Source organism: Schistocerca gregaria, chromosome 6 (assembly GCF_023897955.1).
Source record: "Schistocerca gregaria isolate iqSchGreg1 chromosome 6, iqSchGreg1.2, whole genome shotgun sequence".
NCBI classification, from domain to species: domain Eukaryota; kingdom Metazoa; phylum Arthropoda; class Insecta; order Orthoptera; family Acrididae; genus Schistocerca; species Schistocerca gregaria.
In genome coordinates, this window is record NC_064925.1 from 390,412,040 (window position 1) to 390,426,205 (window position 14,166).

General features: G+C 44.3%; 1 protein-coding gene across 3 annotated transcripts in view; it reads right to left on the minus strand.

Moving 5' to 3' along the window:
* The window catches only part of LOC126278148 (phospholipase A1 member A-like), a 150,108-nt gene that overhangs the window by 54,511 nt on the left and 81,431 nt on the right, over positions 1–14,166 (minus strand). For all 3 annotated transcript variants that reach the window (XM_049978042.1, XM_049978040.1, XM_049978039.1), the window contains exons 3-4: positions 7,766–7,865; positions 5,199–5,353 (exon numbers count right to left, since the gene is read on the minus strand). In XM_049978042.1, coding sequence (XP_049833999.1) covers positions 5,199–5,353; positions 7,766–7,865 — 255 coding nt within the window. The remainder of the gene's footprint in view (positions 1–5,198; positions 5,354–7,765; positions 7,866–14,166) is intronic.

The following is a 14,166-nucleotide window of genomic DNA, read 5'->3' on the forward strand; positions in this document are numbered from 1 at the left end:
TTTGAAGAGTGCTGTGAAATATAAGTATTTCAATTGCGAAGATAGTATTGACATTTCTGAGGACATTTCAGCAGGGAATGGTCTTTCAAGTCGGTTAGTGACTGCCTGTAACTCGTGTAAGATGCATAGTGATACTATGATGTCGCTAGTAACTGAGAGACGACATTACAGTGTAAATATTCAGCTTGCTTATGCAATGCGATGAATTGGAAGGGGAAGGAGAGCTGCCCAGACTTGTCGTGCAGTGATGGATTTGCCTCCACCTCCACTGATGTTTGACAGATACAATAAATTAATACATAATGCTTTATATAGTGTGAGTGAACATTCAATGAAAAGAGCAGCAAAAGAAGCAGTAGCCTTGTCTGGGAATACAGACATTGTAGCAGCATTTGATGTATCTTGGCGGAAGAGAGTTCATGCTTCCCTGAATAGGGTTGTAACTGCCACATTTATTGCAACTGGTAAGGTACTAGATTATGAATGTCTAACAAATCACTGCCAGGGTTGATCATGCAAATGTATTGGCAATCATGCTTGTGTAAAGAACTCTGATAGCCCAAGTGGAAACATGGAAACGAAAGGAGTTCTCAACATTTTTAGAAGATCAGAGTCACTCTTTGTGAGAGGTATGTATGCTAGTGTTGTCAATGACAGACCATATTGGGACACACTGATAGAAAAGCTTGACTGTGATGGGCATGTACAAAAAAGAATGGGAGCTCGGCTGAGAAAATTATGTAAGAAGTTCAGTGGAAAAAAACTGTCAGGTGGAAAACACATAAGTGGTCCAGGACGTCTTACAAAAAGTGAAATTGATTCATTGACTCAATATTATGGACTGGCAATAAAGAGAAATCTAGGAGATTTTGAGAACGTGAGACAAGCTGTTTGGCTAACATGGTTTCATAGAGTGTCAACAGATGAAGCCCTATAGCATGGTTTGTGTCCAAAAGCCGAAGCTTCGTGGTGCAAGTACTGGCTGAGCAATGTTACAGGCATACAATATACCCACAAGCATTTCTTACCACATGCTCTAATGGAGGAAATTAGGCCTATATATAGGGATCTGACAAATAAAAATTACTTACTAAATGTATACATGGTCTCTCTCAGAATGTGAATGAAAGGTTCAACAGCTGTAGATGGGAGAGAATACCCAAAACTGTATTTGTGGGGCAGACAGTGCTGAAGATTGGTGTAATGGATGCAATAACAACATTCAATGGTGGTGCAGTTTCAAGGATCAATGTTGTGAAGAAACTGAACGTCCAGACGGGAAGGAATATGACTTCAGCTCTAACTGCTATTTATAAGCGGCAGCCGGCCGGAGTGGCCGTGCGATTCTAGGCGCTACAGTCTGGAACCGCGTGACCGCTACGGTCGCAGGATCGAATCCTGCCTCGTGCATGGATGTGTGTGATGTCCTTAGGTTAATTAGGTTTAAGTAGTTCTAAATTCTAGGGGACTCATGACCACAGCAGTCAAGTCCCAGAGGGTTCAGAGCCATTTGAACCATTTTTTTTTTTTAATAAGCTGCAGGTTACCGAAGCAGAGACAGCTGCAGAAGCTGCTACCATGGAGTCACGAATAAAGAAAAGAATGAAGAGAAAGAGTATGGAGGCTAAGGAAACGGGAGGACAACTGGAGTATGCAGCTGAAATATTCTAAACGAGTATAGTGGTAAGTTAATAAACCTGTAAATCTTCTTTTGCGATTTACAGAAAACTTGAAGTTTCATCATTCACGTACACTTTTCTCCTAAATGACTGCAGTTAAACTCACAAAAATTGGTACAGATATTTAGAATGACCTTCTCTGCCTCCTTTCCTACCATTTCCTGAAAAATTTAAAACATGATTATGATGTCTGTGATACTTGAGCTATATTTTAAAATTTTTTGTTGTAGTTAAATGGATTACTAGTGAACACAGGTGTTGTCATCTTGAAAAGTGGGAGTTTCCACACGATATTCATCATGAAGATGTAGAAGAAAGGGCAATATTTTGTCACTGAGAAAGTTGAAACAAACATCCTGGTTCATGATCACTGTAACCACAATGAGTGAACCTCAGTATTGATGCTAAAAACACTCCCAAAATGTCACAGAATTATCTCAGGCGCGAACTACACTCTACGCATACGGCACCTTTAACGCTTTATTAGCCTTTCTGTGCACTTTGCACCTTCTGTCATTTGAAAATAGGATATACACTCCTGGAAATTGAAATAAGAACACCGTGAATTCATTGCCCCAGGAAGGGGATATTCCTGGGGTCAGATACATCACATGATCACACTGACAGAACCACAGGCACATAGACACAGGCAACAGAGCATGCACAATGTCGGCACTAGTCCAGTGTATATCCACCTTTCGCAGCAATGCAGGCTGCTATTCTCCCATGGAGACGATCGTAGAGATGCTGGAAGTAGTCCTGTGGAACGGCTTGCCATACCATTTCCACCTGGCGCCTCAGTTGGACCAGCGTTCGTGCTGGACGTGCAGACCGCGTGAGACGACGCTTCATCCAGTCCCAAACATGCTCAATGGGGGACAGATCCGGAGATCTTGCTGGCCAGGGTAGTTGACTTACACCTTCTAGAGCACGTTGCGTGGCACGGGATACATGCGGACGTGCATTGTCCTGTTGGAACAGCAAGTTCCCTTGCCGGTCTAGGAATGGTAGAACGATGGGTTCGATGACGGTTTGGATGTACCGTGCACTATTCAGTGTCCCCTCGACGATCACCAGAGGTGAACGGCCAGTGTAGGAGATCGCTCCCCAAACCATGATGCCGGGTGTTGGCCCTGTGTGCCTCGGCCGTATGAAGTCCTGATTGTGGCGCTCACCTGCACGGCGCCAAACACGCATACGACCATCATTGGCACCAAGGCAGAAGCGACTCTCATCTCTGAAGACGACACGTCTCCATTCGTCCCTCCATTCACGCCTGTTGCGACACCACTGGAGGCGGGCTGCACGATGTTGGGGCGTGAGCGGAAGACGGCCTAACGGAGTGCGGAACCGTAGCCCAGCTTCATGGAGACGGTTGCGAATGGTCCTCGCCGATACCCCAGGAGCAACAGTGTCCCTAATTTGCTGGGAAGTGGCGGTACGGTACCCTACGGCACTGCGTAGGATCCTACGGTCTTGGCGTGCATCCGTGCGTCGCTGCGGTCCGGTCCCAGGTCGACGGGCACGTGCACCTTCCGCCGACCACTGGCGACAACATCGATGTTCTGTGGAGACCTCACGCCCCACGTGTTGAGCAATTCGGCGGTACGTCCACCCGGCCTCCCGCATTCCCACTATACGCCCTCGCTCGAAGTCCGTCAACTGCACATACGGTTCACGTCCACGCTGTCGCGGCATGCTACCAGTGTTAAAGACTGCGATGGAGCTCCATATGCCACGGCAAACTGGCTGACACTGACGGCGGCGGTGCACAAATTCTGCGCAGCTAGCGCCATTCGACGGCCAACACCGCGGTTCCTGGCGTGTCCGCTGTGCCGTGCGTGTGATCATTGCTTGTACAGCCCTCTCGCAGTGTCCGGAGCAAGTTTGGTGGGTCTGACACACCGGTGTCAATGTGTTCTTTTTTCCATTTCCGGGAGTGTATCTCGACTTTTGGGGCCACAACAGACGCCCCCAGTCAGCTACTATCCGATTTGTGTTCTTTGGCTCAATGAAGACGTGCAATTGAATGTACCGCTGTGAGCAATGGTCTTTCGCGGGGTACCTGACCTCAAATATGCTTTGCCATCCCATAATGCATTGCCATCCCATTCGCAATGTTTGCTCGGAGGGTGGTCGAGGCGCATACAATTCCTGCTTGGTTTGGAACAGACTGTCACTGACAAGGCGTGACACTCGACTCCAGCCCCTGTCGGTCAAGATCTTTACATGACAACTGGTCTTACTCCACGTTGCGTGACTGCGAGTAGTACACCATTCCATGTAGACACGTTGCACAGTCCACATTGATACGTCAACAAATTGTTCAACTTCATTCACTGTATGGCCATGGGCACACTTAAACACGATAGCTCCTTTTCGCCACTCATTTATGACTGCTCGTCGACTCATCTTACTACACTGATTCAACGCAGCCGACGGACATTTATATACCACTTCACTGCAACACATTACATCAGCGGTGGAGAGTCACGTGACCACCTCCTACAACTCTACACTATCTACATTGCTCCAAAGCTATTTTTAAGGACAAGGTAAAAGTTAAAGTTCCGCATTATGGTCCTGGACAGACCAATCTGGCTGGATCGGCCGCTGTTTTATCCGCTACCAATGGCGACATGGGGTGCGGTATGGTGGGGCTTGTGGCCAGTACACTCCTCTCCCGATTGTTGTTGGGCTTCTTGACCTTAGAACCGCTACTACTCGGTCAAGTAGCTCCACAGTTGGCCTCAGGAGGCTGAGTGTTGCCCGTATCAGTCCTACCATCAAGGAAAAATTCCTGACAGTACTGGGAATCGACTCTGGATCCTCCACATGGCAGTCAGCTTCACCGACCACTCTGCTACGGAGACAGACTCTTTTAAGAGGGTGACTAATAATATTTCCAGTGAGCTTATGTTGCTGCATGATTTAATGATTTTGGATACTTTTGCGATTTATTCAAAAATGTTCAAATGTGTGTGAAATCTTATGGGACTTACCTGCTAAGGTCATCAGTCCCTAAGCTTACAAACTACTTAACCTAAATTATCGTAAGGACAAACACACACAACCATGCCCGAGGGAGGACTCGAACCTCCGCCGGGACCAGCCGTAGAGTCCATGACTGCAGCGCCCCAGACCGTGCGGCTAATCCCGCGCGGCGATTTATTCAAAATCCTGAACTAGACAGAAAGGTATTCCGAAGGTGTGATTGTGTGTGTGTGTGTGTGTGTGTGTGTGTGTGTGTGTGTGTGTGTGTGTGAGTGTGAGTGAGAGAGAGAGAGAGAGAGAGAGAGAGAGAGAGAGAGAGAGAGAGTATACGTGTGTGCTTGCTTGCTTGTGTGTCTACATGTGGAAAGAAACTTGGGAGAGGGGATTAAGGAAATATAATAATTAATAGAACACGAGTGTCAGTGTAAGAAGTCTTATACAATAAGTAGATACCAGGGCACACCATGTCTCAGAAGTCAGTTGGTATGTGGAAGAGGCGTCAAAGGCAGGACGCCATGTACTCACCGTTCCTAATGGCAGCGAGCGGCTGGATGTCCATGCCCGAGTTGTAGCCGTGCACTATGACCTTGGTTGGCAGTGAAGGGTCGAACCAAGGACCGTCGAGGCCCGCCCATTCGTCCGAGCCATCCACCTGCACTCGGTCACCGTCACCACCTGAACTGGAATCAGAAGCTCACCTTACAAATGCCTCTGCATAGACTTGCGGTTTATCAGCACTTGTTTCTGGGTACCCAAGGAATCAGAAAGATCTATCTTACAATATAGTCTTGCAGTGAGGTGGTAGTACACAATATTCGTACTCAGCTACCGCCATACCATTAGATATAGTAACACATATTGTTCTATTTATCTTTTTCTTGAATCTAAAAACAGGCAATATAGAAGCGAGAAGTACGAAGCGTGTTAGAACGTATGCAAGGTGAGTCATTTAAGATGTAACACCCCTATTATTTCGTTAACGTTTCAGTTACCTATATGAGGTTATCGCTAAATGATAGTACGCTAAGGGCCATGTACTTTGGTATGTGATAAAGTGTGTGAACTGTTGTATCGATCGAGATACTGAAGCAAGTATGATCTTTTTTTTATATAGGTGATATACTTTTTCTAACGGCATCCGAAAGTACTTTGAAAGGACCAGTGTAGCGACTTAATGGTTGTTAATTTTGAGGTTGAAACTCCTTGCAAGAAATTTCGAGAAATTTACTAAAACTTGAATATAATGTTGTCATTGTTACTGTCGTGTAAACACCGTCTAGCAGAGCTCTCATGCGAGGCTCCGTCGTTACCTGCAGCAAGATAGGCCTACTATACTAAGGCAAGACCTCATTTCCTGTACGACACAGATACAGGGTCAGCTATGGTTTTTATATATAGAACTACGGCATATGCTAGGTTCTGGCACATTCTTCGGATAACTATTTCCAATATTTCATAAGTACCGGTACGTGTACGTTTCCATTTTTTTATGAAAAGAACTGCAGTTTTGTCAGGCAGTTTTGCATTTTAACTCTCCCCGTTGCTGCTTACTTGTCAAAGCCAAAACAGAAACGTCGGCCATTCACACTTCATGATGATAAACAGCCCTATTTAAGGGAAAAAGGAAACTACTATATTAACCTCTTTAGATTTTGAATAAATAAATAAATGAAATAATACCTGACCTGTCTTTGAATGGAGACGCCAGAATACTCCTTAAAGTAAACCACCTACTGTTGGACAGATGTTTCTGTAATACTACTAGAAATTGTAATTAGACGGAATTCACTTTAAACAAACAGTATACGCTGAATGACTGATGACATCTCACGCATAAAACTTAGTTTGACCCTTCACTTACGTATGTGCTGATATTGTTTACCATCAACTGCAAGGTACATTTGCAATCGCAGTTCGACAGATAGCTTAACAGATGAAAGTACATTGCATGATGTACCGTTACCTGCTGCGGCGATACGACGGCTTATATCGTCTGGTGCAGCTTGAGTTTAATGATAAACTCTACAGACAGAAATCAAGAGGAGTCAAATCAAGATACCTGGACAGCCATGGTACTGCAACATTGCGTCCTATCCAACGCTGAGTAAACTTTTCATTACTCTGGTTTCCCTTCAAAAAGAATCTTTTTATTCAGTCACTGTTTGCCCATCTTTTCAGAGGTAGTTGCGTGACCTCAGGTGTTCAGTACAGAATGTCAAATCAAGCAGCTTTCAGACGTCTAAATTCCCAAAATTGTTGTTTTATTGGGCAACAAGTTCCAGCCCACTGACCGACGGCCGGCCGCGATGGTCTCGCGGTTCTAGGCGCGCAGTCCGGAACCGTGTGACTGCTACGGTCGCAGGTTCGAATCCTCCGTCGGGCATGGATGTGTGTGATGTCCTTAGGTTAGTTAGGTTTAAGTAGTTCTAAGATCTAGGGGACTGATGACCACAGCAGTTGAGTCCCATAGTGCTCAGAGCCATTTTTTTGAGCTGACCGACGTGTAGGAAGCCTCGAACCTCGGTTCCGGTCAAGAGGCGAGCATTCAAAGACTGGTATCTGTAGATTGTGAGACAGCGAGCACTTCAAACATCACCTGTCACGTGATCGCTGTTTACAACGCAATAGTCGATTCCCGCCGTCTTGGATTTCAATTTTAGAATATTTCTCGGATTCTTATGCGTGAAGTTTCAATCTCAACATTAACAAGCAATATATGGCTGTAGTCTTTTTTGGCATTTTCGGATGCCGTTAAATAAAAGAGTATCATTCAATTTTAAAAATCATGCTTGCTTCAATATCTCAACGATACAAGACTCAAGGCCCTTCCTGATATACCGAAGTACATCTGTCGCCGGCCGGGATGGCCGAGCGGTTCTAGTCACTACAGTCTGGAACCGCGCGACTGCTAGGTTTAAGTAGTTCTAAGTTCTAGGGGACTGATGACCTCAGAAGTTAAGTCCGATAGTGCTCAGAGACATTTGAACCATACTGTTCAAAACCTAGTTTCGATATCTAGTAGCGTTTGCGAAATGGAAGGGCTGACTCACCCTGTACACTAAAATGTGTTAGAGAATGGAGTTCAGACTCACCCAGTGAAGAGGAAGAAACGGACGGCTGGGTCCGGGCAGTCTCCCCCTAGGACCAGCGGACAGGGCCCCATGTGGACTACCCACAGCGAGGCGCCGCAGCCTGCCAAAAGTACAAGAGAAAGTCAATAAACACTACCGCTGTAGTTGAATTGCACCCAAAACCTCCAGACGTCAGACACTCTGATCAGTACCAAATGTTACATTTCGAGAGAACATCAACCAAAATTCCGATTTGGTTCATACTATGCGCTGTCGTCCAGCAGAACGGGAGTCAAAGTTAATTAAAAGTAACAACGGACTTACGGAGCACAGGAAAAGGATAACTAGCTTCTGTGGGGTCTTTGGTGAAGCAGTACATCTTCGTACCAAGGGTCTCGGGTTCAAATCCCAATGACGAAAAGTATTTTTACTTTATTATGCGTGAAAGTGTCATATGGAACAACCTGTTTATGACATGTAAAAGGGCTATTTGGAGTTTACAGCAATGTTCTCTCGGCCGTCTGGTTTCGCTTCGTTTCTTTGAAAGTGGTAAAACTATAGAGTACATTTATAGTTTCCACAATATACAATCAGAACAGAAAAATAAAGCAACAGTTGCATCACAGGTACCGAAGTAATAATAATAAAACTAATAGTAGTAATAATAAACAAAATAATAAGATCAATAATAAGTACATAACGTTCAACTAACGAATTGAAATCAGAATGCCAAAAGAACAGTGCTACAAACTCGGAAAAGTTCTTTTACATGTCAAGAAAATGTCATCAGTGAGGTCTGAACGCGAGACCTTTAATACGCTGACCGCACATTCTACCAATTTGCTCATGTGAAAGCTACGAAACTGTCACTCATAGATAGGCTTGTCCTGTGATCCGTAGTTCTGGTGTTAAGTTTAATTACCGTTTACGCGTGTTATAGTGGACAACAGCACACGGCACGAACGAAATCGGTGTTTTGGTTGATACTCGATCGACATACAACGTTTGGTAGCGACATGAGTGTCTGACATCTGGAGGTTTGGCTGTTAGCTATTTTTCTACATTGTTCGTACGGCCCTTGGCACTACACTAGGCAGAATTATACTTCATTATACAGCGCTGGACAGACTAGGTGAAACAGATGAAGAGTTAGGTGAAGAGAAAATGGAAGAAAGAAAGACGACAAAAATTTTTCCATCGACAGTGAAGTCATTTGAAGCGTAGCTCAAGCTCGAATTAGGGCAAGATGGGAAAGGAATTGGCAAAGGCCCGTCGAAGAATTCATCCCGGCGTTTGCCTTTAGCGTATTTAGGGAACTGTCAACCTGCCAAGTGCGAGTCGTAAAAATATAAAAAAAGCGGGTAGTCAGAGGTAAAAAGGCGCTAAATACATGAGTAAAATCTCAGTGAAACCATATGTATTGCGTTGTATTCCCGTTAAGAAATAGTCATCACGTGGTTACAATGAGCAGCTGGTGAAACGAGAAGAAACTGCGCACAACTTAGAGCTGTGTCGGAATATTGCAGAAAATGCGCATGCAGTTGTCAGTCCCACCCCACCATCCAAGCCTGTTCGCCCTGACTGCTCTATAGATGTAGCAGTCAGGGCGAACAGGCTTAGAGTGTGGGGTCATGTTACACGCATGGGAGAAGCAAGGTTACCCAAGAGACTTATGGGTTCAGCAGTAGAGGGTAGGAGGAGTCGGGGCAGACCAAGGAGAAGGTACCTGGATTCGGTTAAGAATGATTTTGAAGTAATAGGTTTAACATCAGAAGAGGCACCAATATTAGCACTGAATAGGGGATCGTGGAGGAATTTTGTAAGGGGGCTATGCTCCAGACTGAACGCTGAAAGGCATAATCAATCTTTGATGATGATGATGATGATGATGAGTTGTCAGTCTTTAATAACAGCACCTGCCGCAAGCTCAGCCAGAGTACTCTGTGTTCTGCGGTTATGCTATGATCAATGTGAGTAAATGAGCAGCTGCACACGAAGAAGGATAAGATATCATACTATGTACCAAACTGGCATGAAGTACCTGTACTGGTCTAGACACAATCATCAAGCAAGGGTAGGAAAAGCTTTGTGTCCACCATGACTCGGTGCCCGTGGATTTCTCCTTCACTCTTTGTGGCTCTGATCATTCTCCAATGAGACACACAGGTTATGCCTCGTTGACTGGAAATGGCATTTAGCGAAAAACGTGACTGAATACAGATTATATTGCAACACTGTTGCAGTTAAAAAATAAAATTAACAAAGAGGCTTTGAGGCCCATATTTGCGACTCGATTGTACACTGCAGCTGCTTGTTGTGTTCCATGCCCCACCAGCCAGCTCTGAGCTATCGACGAAGAACATGGCTGCAAGCTTCCCCATTCAGACGCAGCCGGAATGCGGGCGCGAAAGACTACTCAACCACAGCACGAATTTCTCCCCAAAGAAGTTAGTGCGCCTGAGTGACCGACGATGTGTTTGCCGAATAGCTTACTGAGCAGGAAACCCTTCGAGCAATAATACATGCGAACACTATAAAGATATGAAAGGGGACGTAAAGAATCATAAATTGATTGTATGAGGAAAAGTACCATCGTCTCTTGAGAATGTCTTTATTGTATGAGGAAAACTACCATCGCCTCTTGAGAATGTCTTTATTCTATCATACGACTAGTTTTGGTGGCACGTTACCACCATCCTCGAGGCCCCACCATTGCCAAAGAGTATTTGATTCCCTTGGCGCATTTAGTGTGGGATCCCCGTTACTAGACTCCTGATGAAAGCTGGCCCACGTGTGCTAGTAACGAGGATCCCACACTAAATGCGCCAAGGGAATCAAATACTCTTTGGCAATGGTGGGGCCTCGAGGATGGTGGTAACGTGCCGCCAAAACTAGTCGTATGATAGAATAAAGACATTCTCAAGACACAGGTGTGGTGGTGCTTTTTCTAATATGTATCATCAGCTGGAGTACCTCGTCCATGCAATAAGATGGACATGCATAAATAAATGGATTAGGTACGTTCTACACTCAGGCAAAGCGTAGTCTTTCTGCCTTAGGGAAAACTTGCGACTGTCTTAAAATAATTTTATTACATATTTTTCAGTTTCAAGTCACTTATTACTGGATTCGATTTGTTACGAAATCATCATCAGATGGTGGCGATTCCCTTTTCTAACTAGTTCCAATAAGGTTAGCAACCCGAGTTTCAAGATGAACGTTTTGTATAGTTCGACTCGGGTCACATGCCGCTATTAGAGACCTAACACAAAAATACCCTGGGAGTAGTGATGTAGCACATAAAAATCATGTCTGGCGCCCTAGAATTCGCGTATGAGTCTGATAATAACGCTCAACAGCTCCGGGCGTCTTCGAACTAAGTAGCACAGATAAGAATAACCAACTCTCTCAACGCACAAAGCCGTTAATAAAAACTTCACACTCTGCAAGCTGGCTGAAAATAAAATAAAATTCTCTTACTTGCACTTCGTTTCATTTTGTAAAGGAAACTACGAACTTCTAAGATCAAACTATGATGTGTTCTCAAAATCATGTACTCAAAATCACATACAGGCACTGTGCCTCTTAGCAATTATTCACTAACTGTCTTTTAAAAACATTAACTGCAATAGTCTCAGTTTGCCGCAGCGATAAATACGCCAGTCCAAATTGGGTACAAAGGTACGACAGACGAATACGTAGTGCAAACAAAATCTTTTTTGTGACAGCAACGAATTTTCGATGCTGCCTGTTGGGTTATTACCAGTAAACCGATCTATAAAAACAGCTTCCAATGTATGATTACTTCACAAATCAGTCAATGTGTTAAATATTTGGCGTTAAGCATGTAAGTGAGAAAAAGTTTAGGTTTTAAATTCTGCCTGAAGTTCATTGGAAGCCACTAAGTGTTATCATTATCGAACACTGGATGAATACAGCCTCAGTAATTCGCAAGCCATTTAAGGGAAAAACAAGATTGTTACACATCTCAACATCTATGACGTCATATCTCCTAATCCGGGGCCAGTGAGGTATACGGGGCCTGCAACGAACTTGTGACGTCACACCAGGCGGCTTGTCCGCCGCACTTCGGGAATGCTCGGCTCCGTGCAGGGCCAATGGGAAATCAGTATTTAAATGAAAAGGTGCCGACTGAAGGTCTTAATTTAGTCGTGTGCTATCGAGAACTTGCATGCATTTAAAAACGCAGTCTGTAATTACTAAACTAGTCTGAAACAACTAGTCCCTCACCGCCGGAGACGGCTGCTGGTACTCGTTAAGACCTGAAGTGTACATGCTGTGACTTACGCGTCATGGCCTGCCTTTCTCGTAGGCCTCGTTCTGAACTATGTGTCGTACAATAAAACAATTCTGCTAGTACATTCTGTGTTATACGAGCTGTGTGAGAAAAGTAATGAGACAGGGTTTTCATCCACCAAAGTTTTTATTTTTATTTTTTCAAACCACAAGATGTCCCTTTCAAAATATTCCCTTCGGCAGCAGTACACCGGCGAAGTCGTTGTTCCCTGTGTTGGTAGCAGCACTGAAAGACCTCGGCTGGCAGGGCTTTTAACATGTCGGTCAAATTCTTTTGACTGTTTTCCAGGCTCCCAAAATGACGTCCTTTCAAAACATTTTTCAATTTTGGAAAAAGGAGGAAGTCACAATCACTCAGATCGGGCCAAGAGGGGGCTGTGGAACAACAGGAATGCCCCTCGAGGTCAAATATTCCTTCATGGACATGGCCGTGTGACATGGGGCGGTGTCGTGATGCAGCATCCATTTGTCAGCAGTGTGCAAATCTTCAAAATTTGATGTACAGTGAAAGCGTTCTTCAGCTCGCCCGTCATTCTTATTGTTAAACGTCTGATCTCACAGGAGCACTCACACGTTCGATGTTTTCACCGGTTTTTGAAAGCTGAGGAAGTTCCAACTTCAAAGTGTTCTCGTCCTTCCAAAAATGATTTGTACCAGCGAAAAACCTGTGCTCTCGGTAGGGACTGTTCCCCAGAGCCCTGTTTCATCTTATCAGATTGCCTACATTGATTGGTCCCGGCTGTAATCACAATGTCTGCAGACGATAGCAAAACTGGAACGCTGCACGTTTACAGTAAGTCATCGACTACATTAACGAGTAAACAAGGATTTTGTTTTTCTTTGTGTGGAATAAATTATCTCTTGAGCTCCTCAGTCCCTCTGCATCATATATGATACAACCAAATTTCATTTTTTTCTAGCTCAGAGAATACACCAAATTCGCTGTGCCTAATTGTATATACTTTAAACCATGTGCTTTCACTGCATCACTTGTTTTTGGCTCATCATGTTCCCGGTAGCTTGCGGAAGTCTTTGAAAAAGAATGGTAATTGGTGTTTGTTTTTAGCAATTTTGTACTAGAATGTGTTGTGGTTGGCAGGAGAGCCAACACCGTTTTACTAAAGGACGGCGAAATGCACGCGTTTTAGCTCACGCAGGCTGGCGTGAGGTCTGGAACAGGACCAGGAAATTAGAATTTAGAAACAACGGACGTAGCTGGTGGAATACTTAACTTTAATCCATTAATGACGAACGTCGGTATGGACGGTACATATTTTACAATATCAATAGCAACGGATAATGGCGCCTTGCTAGGTCGTAGCAAATAACGTAGCTGAAGGCTATGCTAACTATCGTCTCGGCAAATGAGAGCGTAGAAGTCGGTGAACCATCGCTAGCAAAGTCGGCTGTACAACTGGGCGGAGTGCTAGGAAGTCTCTAGACCTGCCGTGTGGCGGCGTTCGGTCTGCAATCACTGATAGTGGCGACACGCGGGTCCGACGTATACTACCGGACCACGGCCGATTTAAAACTACCACCTAGCAAGTGTGGTGTCTGGCGGTGACACCACAGAATGTGTTTAGACCGTGCTTTAATACGCTAACATACCGTACAGTATCGAACAAGTGGTTGTTTATTTCATCACAACAATAAAGCCATATATTGTTTTTGGTGTAGCACAGGGACTACATTTGGCAATAGCTTTATTTTCACATTCTACTGACGTTGTTTTCATAATTTTTAGGAGTTGTAGCATAAATAGTATTCACTTTGAACACCTTCTAAAATTTTTGCTAATCAAATAATTTTTTAAGATTCAGTATTTCAATCTTACTTTGCCCAAAAACATTGTGGTGACCATCAATGTAAACATTTCATTTACGAAATCGAAGCTCAGGACTGAGGAGGTTAATTAAATGAAATATAATTCCCATATTTCTATCGTGACCAACGGTTTCTGGAAGTTTCCTTTGGTTGTAAGGCAAATGTTGCAACTGGAACTCCCCTCCCAAATCTTCCCGACTAACATCCATCTGCACACTACCAGCTCTCCTGGTATTTGACGGGAAAATCCCTGACTCTACACTGGCTCAACCTAGATAATG